The sequence below is a fragment of the Pseudochaenichthys georgianus genome, chromosome 13, assembly GCF_902827115.2.
Source record: "Pseudochaenichthys georgianus chromosome 13, fPseGeo1.2, whole genome shotgun sequence".
Lineage (NCBI taxonomy): Eukaryota > Metazoa > Chordata > Actinopteri > Perciformes > Channichthyidae > Pseudochaenichthys > Pseudochaenichthys georgianus.
Window position 1 is genome coordinate 26,275,248 of NC_047515.1, and position 22,113 is coordinate 26,297,360.

The 22,113-nt window shown below is 42.2% G+C and overlaps 1 protein-coding gene across 2 annotated transcripts in view; it reads right to left on the reverse strand.

Moving 5' to 3' along the window:
- Positions 1–5,139: 5,139 nt before the first annotated feature.
- Positions 5,140–22,113, reverse strand: part of sik2b (salt-inducible kinase 2b) — a 46,065-nt gene continuing 29,091 nt past the window's right edge. Inside the window, exons 7-15 of one of the 2 annotated variants that reach the window (XM_034097446.2) lie at positions 20,585–20,811; positions 19,560–19,712; positions 18,977–19,135; positions 17,111–17,342; positions 16,721–17,014; positions 9,962–10,119; positions 8,366–8,473; positions 8,038–8,123; positions 5,140–7,099 (exon numbers count right to left, since the gene is read on the reverse strand). In XM_034097446.2, coding sequence (XP_033953337.1) covers positions 6,511–7,099; positions 8,038–8,123; positions 8,366–8,473; positions 9,962–10,119; positions 16,721–17,014; positions 17,111–17,342; positions 18,977–19,135; positions 19,560–19,712; positions 20,585–20,811 — 2,006 coding nt within the window. In that variant the 3' untranslated portion in view covers positions 5,140–6,510. Of the gene's footprint in view, positions 7,124–8,037; positions 8,124–8,365; positions 8,474–9,961; positions 10,120–16,720; positions 17,015–17,110; positions 17,343–18,976; positions 19,136–19,559; positions 19,713–20,584; positions 20,812–22,113 lie in introns of both variants that reach the window. The other variant, XM_034097445.2, reaches the window with a different exon arrangement.

The following is a 22,113-nucleotide window of genomic DNA, read 5'->3' on the forward strand; positions in this document are numbered from 1 at the left end:
GAGCCTGAAGGAGGGTTTTTTTCAGGCACTTCTGGGTCATCTGTACTGGGATTTCAGACTCTGTCCATCTGCCGGCTGCATGTGTTCAGAGACTCAGGACTGAAGCTGAGTAATGGGGGACGCACGTTTATGACTGCTGTACGACCTTCAAGGAACACCTGAATTTATATAAGAAAACAGGCCAAGCAGAGCGTTTTTTTTAATGTTTTTGTGCATCGCATTGCAGTGCGTTTCCTTCTTCACTGAGAGTTTATGTGTTTGTCTCCAAGCCTTTTTTTCTTTTTACATTAATTAATTAATTTTCTGTGCAGCTCTAATCCTGAACAGTGCTGTTGTTGTCATTCACCCTCCTCCTGTTGTCATAGCAACCATTGATGTCATTACACTATACTTTGGCCTGATGAGTGAATAGGACTCGGATATTCTGATATTTTATTGAAGAAAAAGAAGATTACGGCTGTCTCTTCCCCTAAGAGTGTCTCTGACAGACTGAAGGTCTCAATGGCAGACAATGCCACGGAATACATAGACCGACTATAAATAGGCTAACTATACTTCTATGGAAATCGCTGCTGTCTGAAAGGAACATTTTCTACAAGGTTGTAAACTTATCAAATATAGAATGGCAGTGTGCCAATAGCCCTTCACCTTTTATCTGGTGGTGTTTCTTTCTTGAGCAGGTGGTGTTGAGCAGGAAGGAGATTTAAAAAAAAAATGGGATAATGGATTGATCCCATTTTGTTTAATTTAAAGCCAGTCTCGCAGCCCTGTTCAGTGTCAAAATCACTTTGCATTAAAAGCAACATATGCTAAATGTGAGGCTTAGTTGACTGAAATCTGATCAGTATGAGTGTGACCCATCCCATGTTTCAGATTATCAGTATGCACATGGTCTGATGCCAGGAAAAGAAATGAGACCCTGGTTTCCATGAAGCCCCTCCCTTTAGCTATACTCTGGTAGTGGATTAGCTGTCCTGTGTGTGGGTTGATTGGATTGAACGTCCCTCTTCATGATCCTTTCCACACAACAGGGACACACCTCTGCTCTAAACAACATAGAGGCATGCTTTCATTTTGTAGCAGCAGTATTCTACTCTGAATGTATTCCCAGTAGCAGCCTTCTTCACAGATGTGAAGCTGAGGTCAACCAATCAGAGCTCGGCTGAGGACAGGCCTCCTCCAGCTGCACTTTACTATCAGAAAAAAATGTGTTTGAGTTTCATGTAGTTTGATAAACATTGACAGGCAGTTGCCATGTAGGTGATGTCAGTCCAGAGATCTCAGCCCCCGGTGTTTATCAGAGGAGATTAATTATTCAGTCCCTCTTCCTGTCTGTAAACACTCTGTATAAAAGTCTGCAAAATGGTGCAGAGGCTCACAGCTAGCTGTACAACAGGGACGTGTGCTTAGTTGTCTGGAAGATGCCTTTAAGATGAAAGGTGTGTTTCAGTCTAGATACATCATGGAGTTTTAAAGGGCTCTTTCGGTGTGAGCAGCCAGTTTAGTTTTTGATAGCTTTTGTCCCTGAAGGCTCCCAAAGGATTGTTGAAATTCACCTGAATGAATCTTCTTATTATAGACACACTCATTTTCAAGCATTTGGACTACCTATGTTGCAAATGTATTATGTTTTTAATTGACATACCACATATATTGCATGTCAGTCCGTCCTTTGTTGCTCTCCCCAAGGCTTCTTCAAGGGTTCCATAGGAGTTTTTCCTTGTCCAATGTGAGGGTCCAAGGACAGAGGGTGTCATATTCATATTCTTAACAAACTCTAAAGTCCACTGAGACAAATGTAAAATGTGTGATATTGGGCTATATAAATACACTTTAAAAGATTGATTCTCTGTCTCTGAGATGTCTTCTTCTTATTTGCTGCTTTTGGTTTCGGTGGAAGGACTTTTGTACTTCTGTGAAAGTGCTGCTGTGAATTGTTCAGCAGGTCAGCTCTGGAAACACCGGAATGTTCCTCTTGATGGTGATGACGAGTTGATTGACACTCATTTCTGCTCTTTTGTCTCCTCACCTGTACGTCAGAACAGCTGGGTAGAGCCTTCTGCCTCGGCGTGATTCATTCCAGGTACGCTGTCATTCACTGACGTGTGAACATTTATAATCTATTAACCTCTTGACAACTGATTATTTTGTTGTGATCGGAGAACTACACATCTGTCATCTCCTGTATACTTCACTGGAGATATATAACCCATCTGTGAGCAGGACTGTAATCACATTAACCCTGCCACTACAAATATTTGTTTGCAGTTAAAGTCAAGCTTTAGAGAATACATATTTAAATGACGAGTCGTGTACTGCAGCTCCTATAGTTTGTCGGCCTCGGGAGCTTCTGGTTGCAAAGACTTCAGGTTCAGCTGTGACTCAACAGTTTATGTGGAGCACTTGGTGTGAATTTTTCCAGGTCATTAACCCACGCCTACACCATGACACCCTGGGGTGCAATCACACAGCTGCAGTATGTAGTTACAGGAAAATGTCCTTTTGTGGGGAAGGTAGCAGAGTGTGTGTGGTAGGAAACACTTCAATAACCAAGAGGACCACAAACAGCTGAGTATTATCCCAACACACAAATAAAAAAAACAGACAAAAATGTTATGTTCAATAAACCTTTTTTTAATCTCAACAGCAAGTTAGCTTATGTATGGTCAACATCAAAGAATGTAAATATAAAATAGTTTTTTTATCGATAGATTGGTGTTTTTGTTTCATCAGCTGGAGGTGAAATGATGATACTTGGAAACACGTCCACTAGAATCTTCATGACTTTATTCTTCAACTAGAGAAATATTGCTATAATACTTTTAAATGGCGTACACTGATTGACCAACAAGAAAAAAAGCACGGTAGAGAAGCAGACAAAAGAAGCTCCAAAACTCCACACGGTGGGTCGTACAGGGAAACTTCTGAGGGACTTTGGTTTTGTACCTTTGTAAAACCTGGCTCTACTTATTTTTGGGAAGAAAAACAAAAAAAGTAATGAGAAAATAAATGAGAAAAAGGGTCCAACCAGAAATAATGGTGCTATTCAAAATCTTAATTCAGATTAAAAATACGAAAAAGTAAAAAGGCACACTGAACACTTTTCACGTTCAACACAAAATCCACCTTGGTGCACCGACACTCACTACACCACTAATTTATACAAAGATCACTCGCCGTAAACTGACAAATGTTTCTCTTTCTTCGATTAAAATAAACAATCAGGTAAAGTTTGACTGTGTCTGGTCTTTCTTTGAAAGAAATGTGTTTTGTGTCCATTATTGGTGAGGAAGAGAGAGACGAGAAAGGGGTTTCCTACAGATTAGGGTTGGTTTGACCTGCCAGGAAACAGCAGAGCGGAACAAACCTTTCCCTCCTCCTCCTCTCTGGCTACATCTCTTCTTCCCCTTGTTGTCAAAGTGCTCCAATGTTCAACTTCCACAGATCATCTTGTAGCTGTTCTAGCCTGACCATTGACAAAATGAAAGCAAACAATTACATTCACTTAAGGCAAAATCCACCCTTTTACACTGCCATGTATCGACAGTATTAGTATTGTGTTCTGTAAACCCCGTTGTATTCGAGTTCCTTCCCTTTCTAACAACGTTTCTAACATGACCAAACTGGGTGTGAGCTTATTCCTGTCATTAAATATGGGTGTATGTCCGAATGAGCATTTTGTATTTGTACATTTTAGGGTGGAACTATTAACGAAACCACAAGACCTGTTTTTCAGCATGAATGCAGCGCACTCTCGTCTGTCAAGGCCATTGTCGTTGGGTGATGAGTATCTATGCCCTCTTGAATTTTAAATGTCATGGCTACATGGTGACTTACTAAATCTCAATGTGATGGATCAATAAATTATAGAGAGGATTTAAAAAGTACACCACTGAAGAAGAAATGCAGTAGAGCTAATATAGGTAGTCATAAAGTAATTTAGCTACCATATTGTTCCTTCGTTGGTCAGATAAAACTGAATATGTTAATTTGAGCCCTGAGAAATAAGAACAAGGGGTTTTTCTTTTTAATGTTGACATTTTATAAACCTAATTGATACATACAAAGTCAACAGAACATGTGATCATTGGTTGCTAGGTTAATTAGTTGTGAGACAGTGTTGAAAGCATTTTAGGGTGGATTTTTCCTTTAAGTCACGCACAGGACTGCAACCACAGTTGGTCCACAGCCATCATTTAAGACTGTTAACTATTGGAGGCTCAGAGGGAAACTCTTCACACTGGTTGTGAACTCTCACTTATCTGTAGTCTAGTCTACAGGCTGAGAGCAACAGTCGTGTTTTGAAGGCCAATCTGACAAAAACACTTGAACAGTTTAACCCACAACCGCTGAAGGTCGGGCCGTCTGGCAGATGGTCGCGGTCCAATAATCTCATCCCAACCCTCTGACGCTGACTATCCTGTTATTCCAAGGAAAAGCATTTGTTTTTAAGAAGAAATCCTCATCTGTCAGAGAAGATACATCTGTGTGCTTCAAGTAGATTGAACACAGTATATGTTCTGTAAAAAATTTTTATAAAAAAAATCTCTCATCATGTTTCGCTGTCAGTCAGAGAGCGGCGGTGAGCCGGTAGTCTAAATCCAGTGTCAGGTGACTGATGTTCGGCCGGTCTTTGTCTCACAGCGGCCTCAATGTCAGAGAGGAAAACATTCTTTCATGAAATCTAATGCAGGGGATCTTCAACGCGTCATTATAATAAACATGATTCATTGTTAAAACACCACAGAGGCATGACTGGAGCATGGAGGATGTAAACCAGAATTCATCTAAAAGCTATGACTGTGCACTGAGTGGAAAAGCACAGTTTGTGTTGTTTGTAAACGGAGACGTAAATACAGTGTTTGTCTTTTTCCAAGAAATGATGTGATGAGGCAGAACATCTGAAGAATTGTGCAAACACACACACACACACACACACACACACACACACACACACACACACACACACACACACACACACACACACACACACACACACACACACACACACACACACACACACACACACACACACACACACACACACACCACACACACACACACACACACACACACACACCACACACACACACACACACACACACACACACACACACACACCACACACACACACACACACACACACACACACACACACACACACACACACACACACACACACACACACACACACACACACCTCCCTCCACTTCCAGGTTGAGGGGAGAGTGTGGGGGGGGATTATCTCCTGGTTACATCATCGGCTCAAGTGATGTCACTGCTGATGACTCGGAGGTCCCAGGAACCAATCAGCGTTGGCTGTACAGGTGAGGCTTCCATTCATAATCCCTCAACATTAAGGATTAATATTGCTTCAGTATTGCCACAAAAATAGAATAATATCGACTGTCTAAAACAACGCTACTTCTCAACCAAACATGTTAATTACATCAGCCCTCATTTATCAGGCAAACGCATTACCCACAATTCAACTGCTGTATGCACCGTGTGGCCATTTCCTTCCCATGAGACCTGGCAGGCGTGCGCAATTTAATGTACAGGTGGGGGGAAAAGCAGTTCAGTAGTGTAGGAAATAACTCAGGATCAGTAGTTACAATTTATAAAAACACAAAGAAAACCAACAAATATTATTTATGTCCGACGCCTACACAAAGTCTGAGGCAACAGAATTGTGCGGTATCTATTATTTTCACTCACTAGTTTCAGAAGTTAGCGCTGTTTATAGCAAAAGCTTAACATGGTGCCAACCTGATGCTTCTATCTGCATGATTAAGGTATTTGTTTAAGCAAATGACAAAAGAGTTACCTGATGATTGTTAGGAGTAGTAATGTATACGTTAGTGTTGAAAGCTTGAATACGGCCATGGCATTAGCCTTGCACTCACATTAGTTTGTAAAATCATTTGTATAAAATGGAGAAAAAAACCACTTGAATTTGCGGCAATATTCGTGGTACCGTGATAAATGAGGGCTATTTTCTGTTGTTCAGTTGTTTTTTAGAAAAAAAGAAATCCACAGAAGTCTTTATAGAATCAGTCGACTGTTGGTGGTGTCCTATTTAAATACAAAAGCACTGCCAGCCATTGTCCTTATGGTTGTTTGATAGTCAGTCCCTAAATGAGTTCACTTCCAAAACATTTCTAGGAGAAATGCGGCGCTCTGGCAGGATGTGCGGCATCACTCGGCTGCACGACGCAGTCTTCACGGGCAAGGCAAAGCTCTCATGGTGCCAGATATCGCACCTGCCTCACAGCTGAAGGGAGCAGAGGAATAGAGGGAGAAAGGAAGGTATGCTAGGGGGGGCGTGGCAGAAAATGTTGTCTGACATTCATCACCACTAGGAAATGAAGTTTGTATTAATCATACAAAAATTGCCGCTTTTCCTTCCCTGTTGCTACGCATATGGCCTCCACTTATATCTCCATTCTCTCTGCTCCTCGTGCTGTAAAGGTTTGCTTAATACTGCTTTCCGTTAACCTTCAGCTGGCGTTAGTTGACCAGTACAAAGCCGTGCTGGGAGTCCACGGTCTCCATCATCTCACTGTCCAGGCCCTGCAGACCCAGGCCCTCCGTGTGGCCGGGACCCCCCAGACCCCCGGCCTCAGCGTCTCCTGAGGCATGAAGGGGCAACAGGGCAGGGTCCAGCAGGTACTGGGACTGGTCTGGGTGAAGCCCCTCAAAAGAAGGCCCCAGGCCGTGCTGCTCACAGCCTGCAGGGTAGCTGAAGCCCAGGCCGCTGGCAGAGGCATCGTGAGGGAGGGGATGGTGGAGCTGGTGGTAGAGGTGGGCTCCAGGGGGGAGCTGTTGGGTGTAGTGGAGGTGGCTCATGTAAGGATCATAAACCAGGCCCTGGCCCGGCTCCATCAGCGAGCTCATGCTGTGGGGGTGGCTGAAGGGGGGCGAGGGATGAGGACTGACCTGCTGCTGGGGGGCTGACATGGGGGGGCCCTGAGACCCCGCTGGGTCCAGGCCAGGGCCCCCTGGCGGGTAGGATCCTTCAGCTATCTGCATCTGGTTGAAGTAGACCGGCAGCCCCAGGCCCTGGGACTGCTGCAGGTACATCCTCTTCTGGTGCAGTCTGTGGGGAGGGCAGCACACCCCACTTAGAGAAAATCACTTTGATCAACACATGAGGAATAACAAACAGCTGGCAAAAACTGGATATTTCTGCATGTTTCGCATACGTGGACATAATAATAATAATAATAATAAGCCTGGTCCCACACCACCAAGTTGCTGTCAACATCACTAATCTGTTTCGTGATCATTTATTGTTGAAGAAATTATCGACCAATCAGAGCTTAGTAGATGGGAGAATTGGGGCAACTTCTTCGCACAGAGATAGTGTCCTACTGGTTTATATCCATCGAGACAAATTAAGAAAAGCGTGAATGAGTACATCTTTTTTTAATAATGAAAATGTTTACCACAAACTGTGACTATAACTAAGTCAAAACATAAACAAATAACCCCCTTTTTAATATGAATCAGCAGAAATGAAAGACTGATGTGAAACAAAATATAATTTCTGTCTAATTGTTGCTATGACACCTGGTTTTATTCCTGGTGTGATGACTTGTGCAATATGTACCTACCTTGCACTGGCACATAGAGATGTATACATGTATCTGTTCATGTATAAACAGTTTAACCTTATCCTATTGTTATTTCAATGTATACTTTTTCTAACATTCTGTATTTTCTATTCTTATTTTCGTCGTGTGAACTCTGACCTATCCTATCCTGTGTTTCACTTTCATTCCTGTTGATGCCTACATTTCGCTATGGGGATTAATCCTTTATCTCTTTTTATCTTATAACTAATCTTTCTAAATTGGATTCATTTCAATTCAAACAAAGGCTTTTTACTCCAAATAAAATGTCCCAGCAGTGAAAGGTCACTATAGCTAAAAGAACACAAGAGAAAAAGCAGTGAAAGTATTGAATGAAATGAAAAACAAATAAATAATAGATAAATAATCTAAGCAATAAAAGTGTATTTTCAGTGAGAGTTACCTGTGTTCCTGCAGCTGTTGCTCTAAAGTTCGAGTGTCCTGACAGAAATGTTGGCAGCTAGCAGGACTGTTAGCCAAGACGTTGGCCTTTGGGGCAGAAGAGAGATTGGGACTGATAATTGTGTTCAGGGTAATCACCATGGTAACAATGGCTACAAGCCATTTCATTACTGTTGCATCATAGCAGATCTGATAATCCATAAATGTCCAAACAATATCACTTAACGTATTACTAAGCAGACATTTGACCTTGAAGGAGGAACACAGGTCCGTATCAGGTATAAACTGTATAGTCATTAAGAGTGAGTGTCGTTGGTGTTAGACTGTACCTGGAGTCTATGAGTGAGGTATTGTGTCTCTAAACTCTGTCTGCGGGACAGGAGAGGCGGACCACCTTGGTATAAAGCTAGGCCCTCCTGCTGCTTGGATGCCTCGCCCTTCAATCAGAAACATAGAGCATTAGAAAAGGGCTGTTCATGTATATGCACTTACTCTGGACACACGTATCCCTGTGGGCTCATAAAGCTGTGTCGGGGTCTGGGGGCTTCACGGTGTGGTCTAACTGGATTATTGATGCTGCCTGCACAAATGCCTGTGTGGTGGCTGATCAGTCAGATGCCTTTCTCTAAATGGCATGGGCCACAGCGATTACACAGCAGTTCAATGAAATGAAAGCAAATTAAAAGGATGATGGAGCCCCAGCATCATAACCAACAAAGAGCTGTGTTATTAAATCATGAGAGATGGATAAAAGGAAAACAACTAGATCTTGTCTGTATTTAAAATTGATTTTATTTGGGTTTTCTTAACCGGAAAGCCTGCAGATCTTTCCTCAAATGGTTCCCCTTGCAGTGTGTCTGTATCATTTTGTGTATATGTGTGCCCATCTTTGTGTGTGATTGCAGCTTGGGCCCATTGAGTGCCAGTCACTACTATGGGTAAGTCTGAGTGACTTCAACAATGGATGCATTCACTTTGGCCTAGGCTCCAGGCCCCAGGGGAACTGGAGACAGTAAACAAGCCACAGTTGGCTGCCTCTCCGGGGGTTACACAACAGCCTGGGTGCCTGTTCTTTTCTTCTGGGCAACACGAGGTGAGGGTAGTAGACGGACTGAGGCTGAGAACAGGTTTGGTTAGAGCAGGGGTTCCCAACCCCCGGTCCACCCACACACACACACACACACACACACACACACACACACACACACACACACACACACACACACACACACACACACACACACACACACACACACACACACACACACACACACACACACACACACACACACACACACACACACACACACACACACACACACACCACACACACACACACACACACACACACACACACACACACACACACACACACACACACACACACACACACACACACACACACACACACACACACACACACACACACACACACACACACACACACACACACACACACACACACACACACACACACACACACACACACACACACACACACACACACACACACACACACACACACACACACACTTTATAATGCGCCTTCTCCTCGTTTTCTCAGCATTCACAGCAAAACCAAAACGTTGATTTATCTGTTTTCCCGTTTTGGTTTAAAAACTGAATAACGTCGGCTTTTTGGTTTTCCGAAAAACCAAAAAACGACACTGGTTATTTTTTAAACGTTTTTAATATGTTTTGGATGCATATTGTTCTAGTATTTGTTCAGGCTGTTGCATACAATTAGCCTCTGTTGCTACCTGCTGGTGTTGAGTAAATATTAAAATCAGTTAAAATTGACAACTGGTCCACGATTTCTTTTTTGATGGATCTGCCGTCCTTGGCACAATAAAGGTTGGGAACCCCTGGGTTAGAGGACATTTTTAATGAAGAATGTATTTGTGTGATTATGCAGTAGCACTGACCTCCAGGAGGTTGTGCAAGTGGTGCTGTGGTCCCAGGGGGCCCATGGCGGCCCCTTCCCCGGAGCCCATCTGCTCCACCAGCATCTGGACTTTGTTCAGCTCCAGGATACCTTTGGTCCTGGCCAAGTTCTGCAGGTGCTGCCGAAACGCAACGAGACCTGAAAGCATAAACAATTCGCCACAATACATAGTCAGTATTTAGAATACATCCATAGAAGCATTTCTCTCTTCTTTACAGGATGTCAAAAGCAACAAGTCTGGCTCAATCCTCAGTGACGTTAGCAGAGCAGCTGAATGGTTAGCACTTCCCCCCCCCCCCCCCCCCCCCCCCCCCTCTGACAGTGAGGCTGGATGTGCGTCATGAGCTACTGTGGGTATGTGTTTGTGTGTACACATGTGACTGTGTGTGTGTGTGTTCAACAGCAAGTAGCTCTGATAAGACCCATCCAGTGGTGACGAGCTGTGGCTGTGAACGATAGGACCTGACTCACTGTGATGGTGGGAGTTATTTAAAACCAGAGTCAGCAGTCTGACGCAAAAGAGTGCACTGCATCAACACCCTCCAAAGAGGATTATAGAAAATATAAATATTTAAATAACTACAAATAGAACCTGGGGGCGCACTTTGGCGGCTGTCAATTTATGACACATTACACCACTACTTTTTATCGCATATATTTAACTTTTTTGACCCAACAAAGAGCTATGACTTTCAATTACAATTTTAATGACATATTATACTATACCTTATTTTAATGACATTTCAATCATATGGCTTTCTTGACAATTTATACCATGACATTTCTTCATTTTTTTTTGACAAACTTTACTATTACTTTATAAATATGACACCATTTATTTTGTGTTCCTTTTTGACGTATTATATATTATGATTTTTTAAATGTCATTTTAGGGTAGGTAGGATTTTCATTATATGAGCTACAGTTTCTAGCTGCAATCTTCAGGCCTAAACATTTTACATGTTAACTGTCAGATTTTAAGAACATTTATTTATTTAATAAACATCTAGCAATTAGTACTTAGATCTTGAGAATGGTCTTAAAAATCTACGAAGAATACAGTACATTTGAGACTGAGAAACGATGACGTTTAGAAACTGAAGGAGCCCCGATGTAGAGCAGGGAGGTAACATTTTTAGGCTTTATTATAGTTTTTATTCTGGTCCAAAGCTTTTGTGATTTACATCCATTAGGCACAGAAAAATGTGTCGATGAAGAAAAAATTTACCAAAGATTGAATCTCGCCTGTAACAGACTGAAACTTTGATAAGATAAAGAAAAGCAATACAGAAAATGAGCTTGTAAAGACGGAGAAGGAGAGTGATTGAAAAAGAGAAAGAGAGAAGGGGGAAGAGAATGAGATATGTGGGCTGATGAAACCTTCAAAAATATATGTCTGTGAATAACATGAATCATCACCATCACTGTCGTCAGAGAGGCTGGAGAGGATGAGAAAAGGGAAGAGATGGTGTGTAGAAGAGAGAAGACGAACCCCGAAGGCATTGATACATGTATATATGTGTCTATAAGGGTGTGATGGAGCAACTGCGTTGCGTCTGTGTCAATGCTCTCTCTCCTGACTGGTGCTGGTGCATCCCAGAGCCTCAGACATATGCACATCGACACTTATATTTACACGCAGCTGGTAGTGAAGGGCCTATAAGATTACATGTCGATATAGAATATAATTGACAATTACAGTATATATGAGTGACCTGTGATTTCAAAGCATGTTTCTCAACCGGTTACGTTCACTTCCACCGCAGACAGTGATTTCCTATGTAACATTATATCTTTCAGCAATCTGTAAAGAGCATGTCTGAACTTGCTGCTTTCAGATGTCCAAACATCTGAAACCATACTGCATTAAAGAAAAGTATGGTTTAATTCAACAGTCAGACTTATGATGGACATTTTGAAAAAAACAAGTAAGAAGGATCTATTTTATGCCATGCATTTCCCACAATGCAACTCAATCAACGACAGTTCATTCGGTTCAGGTTCTCTGATCTGCTCTCTCTTTACACACACACACACACACACACACACACACACACACACACACACACACACACACACACACACACACACACACACACACACACACACACACACACACACACACACACACACACACACACACACACACACACACACACACACACACACACACACACACACACACACACACACACACACACACACACACACACACACACACACACACACACACACACACACACACACACACACACACACACTGACTGACGGACGGTCAGGGCCCCTCCCCGTCGCTATATTACGTACAGGGTACCCCTTTCCCGTCATTTTCTACGGGCAGGGCGTCCCATAGACCTTCATTGCGGACACAGTGGACCCCTTGCCCGTCAGGCTTCTACGGGCAGGGCGTCCCATGGACCTTCATAATGCCTATTTTAAGGTTCATTTGGCCATTAAAATGCGTTTTGATCTCATTTTATGCGAGTAATGAGTTTTTATTTCGGATTATTTGTGCATTACATGTACATGATGATTAGTTTGCTAGTTATGACGAAGATTACTTCATGAATGTGTACACATTCATGGTTGCTAAGGTGGTTGCTATGGACGCTGCAACAGCTCCCAGACCACGTGATCAACAACAATGGCTGTCCTTCGTGTTATTCTCGGTGGAAAAATGCCTATTTTAAGGTTAATTTGGCCGTTAAAATGCGTTTTGATGTCATTGTATGCGAGTAATGAGTTTTTATTTCTGATTATTTGTGCAGTACATGTACATGATGTTTAGTTTGCTAGTTATGACGAAGATTACCTTACGTCTGTGAGGAAAATACATGGGGCTCAGAGCCTCGTATTTTTAAAATCTTTTTTTCCTTCTAATTTGTTATTCTTTTCAAAATAACACACTGTTATTTACTCACCAATAACATACAATTATCCTTGCTTTTATTTATTGGTTTAATTCCATAATCTCGGTCTTTTTTGGTGTTCGTCAGGAACTGAATTTCAAAATAAAAATATCCGGAAACAGACGTAGGCCTATAAGGGACAGTTCGAGCATCATTGCGATTGTCAAAATGTTTGAGTTTAGGATGGCCGAAGACACTAAACTACCCAGAATCCCCAGCTATCGTTTAGGACTACAGTCCCCGTGATTACTCTTCTAGGTCTGGGATTGGATGTTGGAGTGGCAGTGCGCCAAGGTTACAGCGTCAAACAGCTGTGTGAAATGGAACGAAACCAGCCAGACTATCAAAAACTGGAATCGAACGCCCCCCCAGAACTACACACTACACTATTGTGTTTCGCAAAATGTTCTGTGGGACGTCTCTACTGAACTTTTTCGTTTTCCCACAATTAGAAGTTGCCAGTATTAAACACATTGGTGTTATCAAATGTAAAACATATAATTAATAAATGGATAAAAATCGCTGTCCATAATGCGCAGCATCAATATATAGCATTAATATACCCACATGAAAGCTCATTGATACTTTGTAATTCTACTCCACTACAATTCAGAGGTTAACCTGGTATTTTTACTCCACTGCATTTATTTGAGTTACTTTGCAGATTCTGATTAATGATGTGAAATATAAACAACCCTTAAATCAGACTTTAGTTACACCCGAGTAAAATTCAGATAAGGTGATTGTCAAGTGCCAACAATCAGGAGAGATATTTGATACTTGTGCTTGAGAAGACTAAACATGTATCTGCAATTGACATTAATGGAAACGAGTAATAAAGTATATTAATTACTCGTTATTCTCTACTAATAGTTAATTAAAGACTATATATTATGGCTATTTTGCACATCCCTTTCAAGATTTCAAGATTTTAAAGGTGTATTGACATATCATTTACACAACTTACGGTGTAGTTATGAAATGAATGAAAAACTTGGGTCACAGGTCCCTCAACAGTGCAGTATACAAGACATCTATCAATATGTGTGTACCTCCACCATTAAACTGTCATATTCTGCACATTTCTTATTCTATCTACATACATAAGAGTATAATCCATATGTATAATATCAGTTAAAATAAGTGCTTCAACATAGTTAACATTGCAGGAAAGCAATATATTAGACGTTAAGTACTTTGTATTTATCTGTAGATAGATACCCCCAACGTTTTTTTCTTATTTAAAAGAAGACCGTAATCTGTTATTTAATGTTTAAATAAAGGTTAATTCGTTTTTCTGTTTTGCACCTCCTCCTATTAATATCTTTGTACATCCTGCACTAAACTGTTTTATTGAAGAGATCACTTATAGTATCTTCTTGATTTTTTATATTCTATATTTCTATCACAGACCTTCTACTTTCCCCCTATGAAAGTATATGTACTCTTAATATTTTTTTAATCAAATATAACACATAAAAACAATAATTCAATAACGTGCTTTAACCACTAGGCACACAAGGTACACACAGACACTTGTATGTACAACATCTGAAGATGTGTAGTTTTATTCATGCTTTCACATAATTTTACAGCATATTGCTATACTATTTCAGAATCAGTATTTACATTCTTACATTCAAAATGCAATCCAATTCAAATCAGTAATATCTTTAAAAACTACAGTCCTTTTTTATCAGCTGTGCACCGTTATGGTGTAAATATAACCTATCTATGAATTACATCAAATGTAAAAGTCAGCCGAATTAGTGTTGATACTGCAAGGAGACGTATTGTGTGAAGAGAAATTGAGAAGTTTTTTAATTGTTGATATATTTATGATCCACGTCAAGTATTCAGTTTCGGCGGCATTTCTTCAGTTTTTCCATAGGTCTTATCATCAGGGCGCTATAAATAAAGAACTACGGCAGATCTGTAATATTTAATGCAGCCGAACCGTGTATTACAATGCCGTTATGTGATGACTTTCAAAGAGAAAAGCAAGAGCACTCGGAATTAAGTATTATTTTAGTCTTTTCAAATGTTTTCCGGATTTCATATAATATAAACACCAAATCCCAGCATGCATTGCGGCTAAAAAATCCAATCAGCGTAGCTGAGAATCTTGGGTAATCGCTCGAAATGCCCACGTCTGTTTCCGGGTTTTTTTTATTTTTAAATTCAGTTCCTGACGAACGCCAAAAAAGACCGAGATTATGGAATTAAACCAATAAATAAAAGCAAGGATAATTGTATGTTATTGGTGAGTAAATAACAGTGTGTTATTTTGAAAAGAATAACAAATTAGAAGGAAAAAAAGATTTTAAAAATACGAGGCTCTGAGCCCCATGCATTTTCCTCACAGACGTAAGGTAATCTTCGTCATAACTAGCAAACTAAACATCATGTACATGTACTGCACAAATAATCAGAAATAAAAACTCATTACTCGCATACAATGACATCAAAACGCATTTTAATGGCCAAATGAACCATAAAATAGGCATTTTTCCACCGAGAATAACACGAAGGACAGCCATTGTTGTTGATCACGTGGTCTGGGAGCTGTTGCAGCGTCCATAGCAACCACCTTAGCAACCATGAATGTGTACACATTCATGAAGTAATCTTCGTCATAACTAGCAAACTAAACATCATGTACATGTAATGCACAAATAATCCGAGATAAAAACTCATTACTCGTATAAAATGACATCAAAACGCATTTTAATGGCCAAATGAACCTTAAAATAGGCATTATGAAGGTCTATGGGACGCCCTCCCCGTAGAAGCCTGACGGTCAAGGGGTCCGCTGTGTCCGCAATGAAGGTCTATGGGACGCCCTCCCCGTAGAAGCCTGACGGTCAAGGGGTCCGCTGTGTCCGCAATGAAGGTCTATGGGACGCCCTTCCCGTAGAAACCTGACGGTCAAGGGGTCCGCTGTCCGCAATGAAGGTCTATGGGACGCCCTGCCCGTAGAAAATGACGGGAAAGGGGTACCCTGTACGTAATATAGCGACGGGGAGGGGCCCTGACCGTCCGTCAATATGTGACGGGATGGGAGTGAGAACGTGTTGCGCGCGCGCACACACACACACACACACACACACACACACACACACACACACACACACACACACACACACACACACACACACACACACACACACACACACACACACACACACACACACACACACACACACACACACACACACACACACACACACACACACACACACACACACACACACACACACACACACACACACACACACACACACACACACACACACACACACACACACACACACACACACACACACACACACACACACACACACACACAGCAGCGTTCTTAAGTACCACAATGCGTCACTGATTGATTTAATGTGGATCAGCACTTGGTGGTACCAAGAATTAGTATCTTAAGGATTTGATTAGTATCCTAAAAAGTATAGATATGACTACCTAATCCTGCGCCTGCAGTTTGGATCAGCTCCCCTTTAAAGAAAGATTTGTCTATTGCAGGCAGTTAGCAAGAAACATCATCATCTTTCCATTTGCAGCCTCCTGTCACATCGTCTATTTAACTGCACTCAAAATGCAATGTCGTAAACCCAAGCAGTCAAACTTTCTATTAGGGTGACAGAGTGGCTTTGTGCATTTTGAGGTTGGCCCTAAAATGGAGCTCCTGGGTTTATTGATGAAGATACCTGACACATTAAGTCAATGAAGTCTGAGTGCATATAGAGAAGTGGGTAATGTGAGAGAGTAATCAAAAAGAAGACTGAATGGATTTGGAGCAAAGTCAAATTGGTGGTTCTGACCTTGGGTGAGGGAGGTGTCGGAGGCACGCCTCCCCTCTCTGAAGCTGATGGGGGAGCGATTGTGCGCCTCCCTGTGCTGGGACGTCAGGACGGCCATTGCTTGGTTTGCGGGCCGAGCGCTCAAGAAAGGAGTAGGCGTAACGCCGGGGGTAGAGCTGTTGCCTGGAACAAATTCACTGAGAGAGGGGGGGTCCTCCAGCAGGCCGAGGTCGCTATGCATGGAGCCCATGTCGTAGCCGATGTCCGAGTCCATGCTGCCCATGGAAGGGTTGTGACCAAGAGTGAATAATTTACCTGGGGGACACAATGCTTTCGGTTTAACATCTTTGTTTTAGCATTACATACTTGTGACAGACTCTATAGTTGTGTTTTTGAACAGTGACATCATACCTTGGTTTGAAGGCCCCGGCTGATTGGTCACCTCAGAGAGGGTGTGTCGCCGCTGGTTAAACCGAGCTGTTTGATAGGCCGAGAGCAGGTGGGCCGGATCATCTTCAGTATCGGGCTCCTCCGTCTCAATGCCCTCATCAATCGACATCTCCATCATGTTGCTAGGCGACGAGGTGGAGGATTTACGTAGGACAGTGGGGGGAGGCAGGGGATCCAGCAGGCAGCCGTTCACCTAGAAAGGGGGGAGAAAAGAGGTGAGACAGAAAGAGAGAACGATAACTATACATTAAAAACTGAAAAATAGGCAACCAGGACACACTGTTGGTCAAACTAGGCGTCACACAAGGAAATACACACAAAGACGACCCCCGTACTGAGAATGAGAGCTCTTTTAGTTACTCTTCTTCCGTTTTCCTTCTCTTCAACATAGTGTGTGTGTGTGTGTGTATGTGTGTGTGTGTGTGTGTGTGTGTGTGTGTGTGTGTGTGTGTGTGTGTGTGTGTGTGTGTGTGTGTGTGTGTGTCAGTTACAGCATGCAGGCCTGTGTGTGTTGGCGTGGAGGGTGGGGATAAAGGAATGTAGGGACAGGAAGTGAGCTTAGACTGAAAATGCTATGTGACTGACACAAACACACGCAACCACACACACACAGACAAAGATCATCTGCATGAGTGGTGGCAGTAACCGGAAAGCCTGGTGTTGGTCTAGAAAGAGCAACTTTGCCCAATTCCCCATCTGCTTTCTGAAGTGTGCTGGGATAGGAATGCTGTTATTCAACCGACAGACACACACACTGCACAGAGACACACACTGCACACACACACACCGCACAGAGACACACTGCACGGAGAAACAAACTGAAGACAAGAGGGGAAAACAACATTGAGAAATAGACGATGAAAAGGCATTGGGGGAAAGTGAACTTAAATGAGGACGAAGAGAGAGAAGAAGCGGCTGAATGTCGAAGGAAAAGGAAAGCCAAAAACTAAAAAAGAAAAAGTGCTGTTGGCTGATGGGTAGGGGGTCACGGCAGCTGACGAGATTGTTGGAGCAGTGCAGCAGCTTCCTGTCCATGTGTGTTCACTCAGGTTCACATTAGATCACATCATCATCATCATCATCATCATCATCATCATCATCATCATCATCATCACAGGGCCGCTTACATAAGCCAGCTCTTTTCACGCAGAGAACGCACACTGTCATTGTTCTGCTTTCCAGACACACACGTTGCAAGCACACACACAAAACAACATACACATCCCTCTTTACAGGAGCCAGGAGAGGGGGTGGGATGGAGAAGAAATCTTGATGAATGATACTGCGTGTGTGTGTGTGTGTGTGTGTGTGTGTGTGTGTGTGTGGCTATCTACTCAGACCAATGGTGTCTGTGGTTTGCAATAGTCAGCTTAACAACAGGCGAGAGCATTGTGTGTGTGTGTGTGTGTGTGTGTGTGTGTGTGTGTGTGTGTGTGTGTGTGTGTGTGTGTGTGTGTGTGTGTGTGTGTGTGTGTGTGTCTAGAAGCCATGCAGGACAGGCGGCTGTCCTGTATGATGTGTGTGCTGGCTGAGTTCTTACATAACTAACAAGTCAGCTGCACTCTGGCAGGTTGACGGAGAAAACCAACGCTCGAAACCTCAAAGGGGTCTGACACATACACATCTGATTCACAGTGAGATGGTATGACTCTCAAAGCAAATGACTTATCAGGATTATGTTTCAGGACATACTTGTGCAATCCGATAATGACAGTAACAACTACAACTTCCATAACTCAGAAGCCGAATGTGACAGACAGAGGACAAACACACACAAAAAACAAGACACTGAATCCTTAGGCTGTTTTTACTGGTAGTTAAACCTACTTTGGGCGTGTTGACGTCCTCTACCATGAAATTCTGCTCCAGGGAACATGCAGTCGGGGGGAAGGGGAAAGCATCTGAGGAGGCTTGGGGCACAGCAGGGGAGCGCAGAAGACGGACACACTGTGAGAGCAAACCCACCTGGGCTGAACCACTGCTCGACTGCAGAGAGGGAGAAAACACAGACTTTGACATTACATCAAAAACATCCTCTCCAATTCATTGCAACATCCTTAATAGAAACGCAATTACGAATTGGACTTTGTAATCCGAGCCAGACAAAAAAGCCAGATCGTAGATGGTGAGGGGAAATGAAAGAGAATTTGTCCCTAAGGAGGGACAGTGGGCAAAGAAAGGAACATGATGAATAATGTAACCGAGGGAGACGCATTAAGATCAAGGCTGGGCGGAAAAGACTGAGAAAAAGCAGGTGAAGACAGCCGGATAAATACATGAATGGATCGTGTCCCTCCGTTTGTTTGTGGATGCAGGTGTGAATAATGTAGCTTTGATCAGTGAGGCGTGGATGGTAACCTCTGTACACATTATTCAGGACTCCCTTGTTGCTGTGACGCCCCGTGGCTACCTTGACGACCGTCTGTTCGGCAATGGTGCTGGGCCGGCGCTGGCGGGCATCGAGCCGCTGTTCGACGGGGAAGCTGCAGCGATGGGCCTTCAGACGCTCCACCAGCAGATAGTAGATAGCAGCAAAGTGGTTGTAGCTTTTGTTCTGCAGAGACTGGAGGATGAAAGACAACTTTAATGGCGGCGTCTGTAATTGAAGATATAATTGAAGCACACCTTCTGTTAAAAGACTTAAAGTACATTAAAGTATGATACAAAAAAAAAAATAGGATAGTATTATATTTAAACATCAACATAAGGTGGAAAAACGTTATAGTATTGTAGGGCAGAAAATCTGTCAAAGAATAATATTTTTAGTAGTATCAAATTGTTGTAAAATGTGTGATTCAAATATAATAAAAAAACTTTAAGTATTGTATGCAATGAAAAAATCATGGACAAATGTCAAAAATTGTATGAAAAAAAGTCACAGTAAAATGACAGAACATGTCAGAAATACTTAAACTATCATTTAAATGTAATTAAAACGTCACGGTTAAATGTGTAGCAGGTCATAAACGTCTTTGCATATTATAAAGTTAATAATTTAAATAAAAGTCAAAGGAGTAAAGTAGTATGGTATTTTGTGTCATTAAAATGCCCAAAAAGCTGTAGTATAGTGAAGAAATGTCATAATATTGTGTTTAAGATAAGATGGTACTTTATTGATCCCAATTTGGGAAATTGTTTTTGTTGAAATAAACAAGAAAATAAAGAAAATAAAAAATAAAATATGCATGTTGAAATAGAAAATATACATGTTGAATTTGACAAGATATTATATATACAAATATATACATAAATATATGACATGGAATATTAAATATAAAATATTGAACAGATTATATTAATGTATATTAATGAGATGTACATCATAGAAAGATAATAAAGAGGATCCACTCGAACTGTTATCTACGTCACAGTTTGATCTTTAAACCTGACCTGTTCACACCCCTGTTGAATAAATAATGGCGGCAAAGTCCTCACCTCCACAGTCTTGTGTTGGTCAATGCCGAGGCTGTGCATCAGCCTGAGGACCTGCTCGCTGTACTCCCCCACCCCCGCCTCGGCCTCATCAGACAGAGGCTGCTGGTACAGGACGGGCCTCTGCACCGGGGCGTACAGAGCCATCCACTTGTGCTCCTTGATCTGAGCCACAGACAGGCGCTTCGATGGGTCGAGAACCAACATCCTGCGGATCAGGTGCTCACAGTCTGAGGGGAGAGGGAGAGAACAATCATAGAGATGGTTTATGTTGGATAGGACTGAGAACTGTATGTATAAGCTATGATAATGCAAATTAAGTCATAAAGGGTCATGTCCTTATCGAAAAAGCAGATGAGAAGGCATACATAACTTGAAAGGGCTTTAAATCAGCTGAATTGTGTGCTTGGTTTTCCTGCAATCACTTCTGAGCAGCGTGTCTGCACTCTTTTCTTCCTTCCTCCCCTCCTAATGAGAGCTTCTCACCTCTAGTTAGAGGCTAGATGAGTTTGACGTCAGACACAGCTGGGTTCTTAACGGGATTACAGTTCCCCTGCCTGCACCCCCACTGTGTGCACTGCATTCCTGCCCACCACACGCATCTTTACTTTATACTCTGCTGCTGCAGTGCTAAAGACTAACCACTGTGTCCTTTCCAAATGAGCCCTGCAGATGGTCATTATTTCTTTGATCTTCAATACTTTATTTATCAAGGAGGTTATGTTCTCCACTCAATGTGTTTGTCTAGCACAAAAGGGTGTTGAATGGGCCAAGTTAGATCTGGATTGGATCCAAATCACAGGGCAAATACATGCATTATGGTTCACATCTCTCAGCCCTGACGTCACAAGCATTCATGGAAGGGACTGGGCCATAATTGCTGCAGCTGGCCGTGCTACGCTAACAACAGCAACAGTACTCACATAGCTAACTGTGTTAAACTGGGGTGGAATGGGAGTGGGGTGTTACGCTTCTGCAACAACGCGGTGGTTCAACAGCATTTTCAGAGTGAGCCTCTGTTTGAACGCAGTGCAGAGTGAAACGAAAAATCGAGCCAGTGGATATAAACAACCAGTAAACAAAGGAACAAGTCTATGATTACACACACACTATATCCACTATATCTTCTCTACACAGCAAATGTTCTGAATGTCGTTTACAGAACTTCTAACATGCGATATGTTGTTTGGTCTTTCATGTGCCTTTGCAGTTCAACATCAAATCAATGCTGCTGCTCTGCTCAAGTGACTAAAGTTGTTCTCTTTTGGAAGAACATTTTAAAATATATTTACTTGGACACTTTAGAGGCACTGGAAATAAGCGACACTCGTCATCATTCAACTCATTCAGAGTTTACAAAGAGTTGAAGTAAATGTTTACACATTGTAGCAACATTCTTCCTTCATTCTCCTGCTCTACCAATGTCCACAGATATCCGGTCTTCTGTCACAGAGTTAGGAGACAGAGCAGTTCATAAGCCCATGTCCAGGCTGCCAACAGTAACTCCCAGCTTCACATTCTTCCCAGTTGCC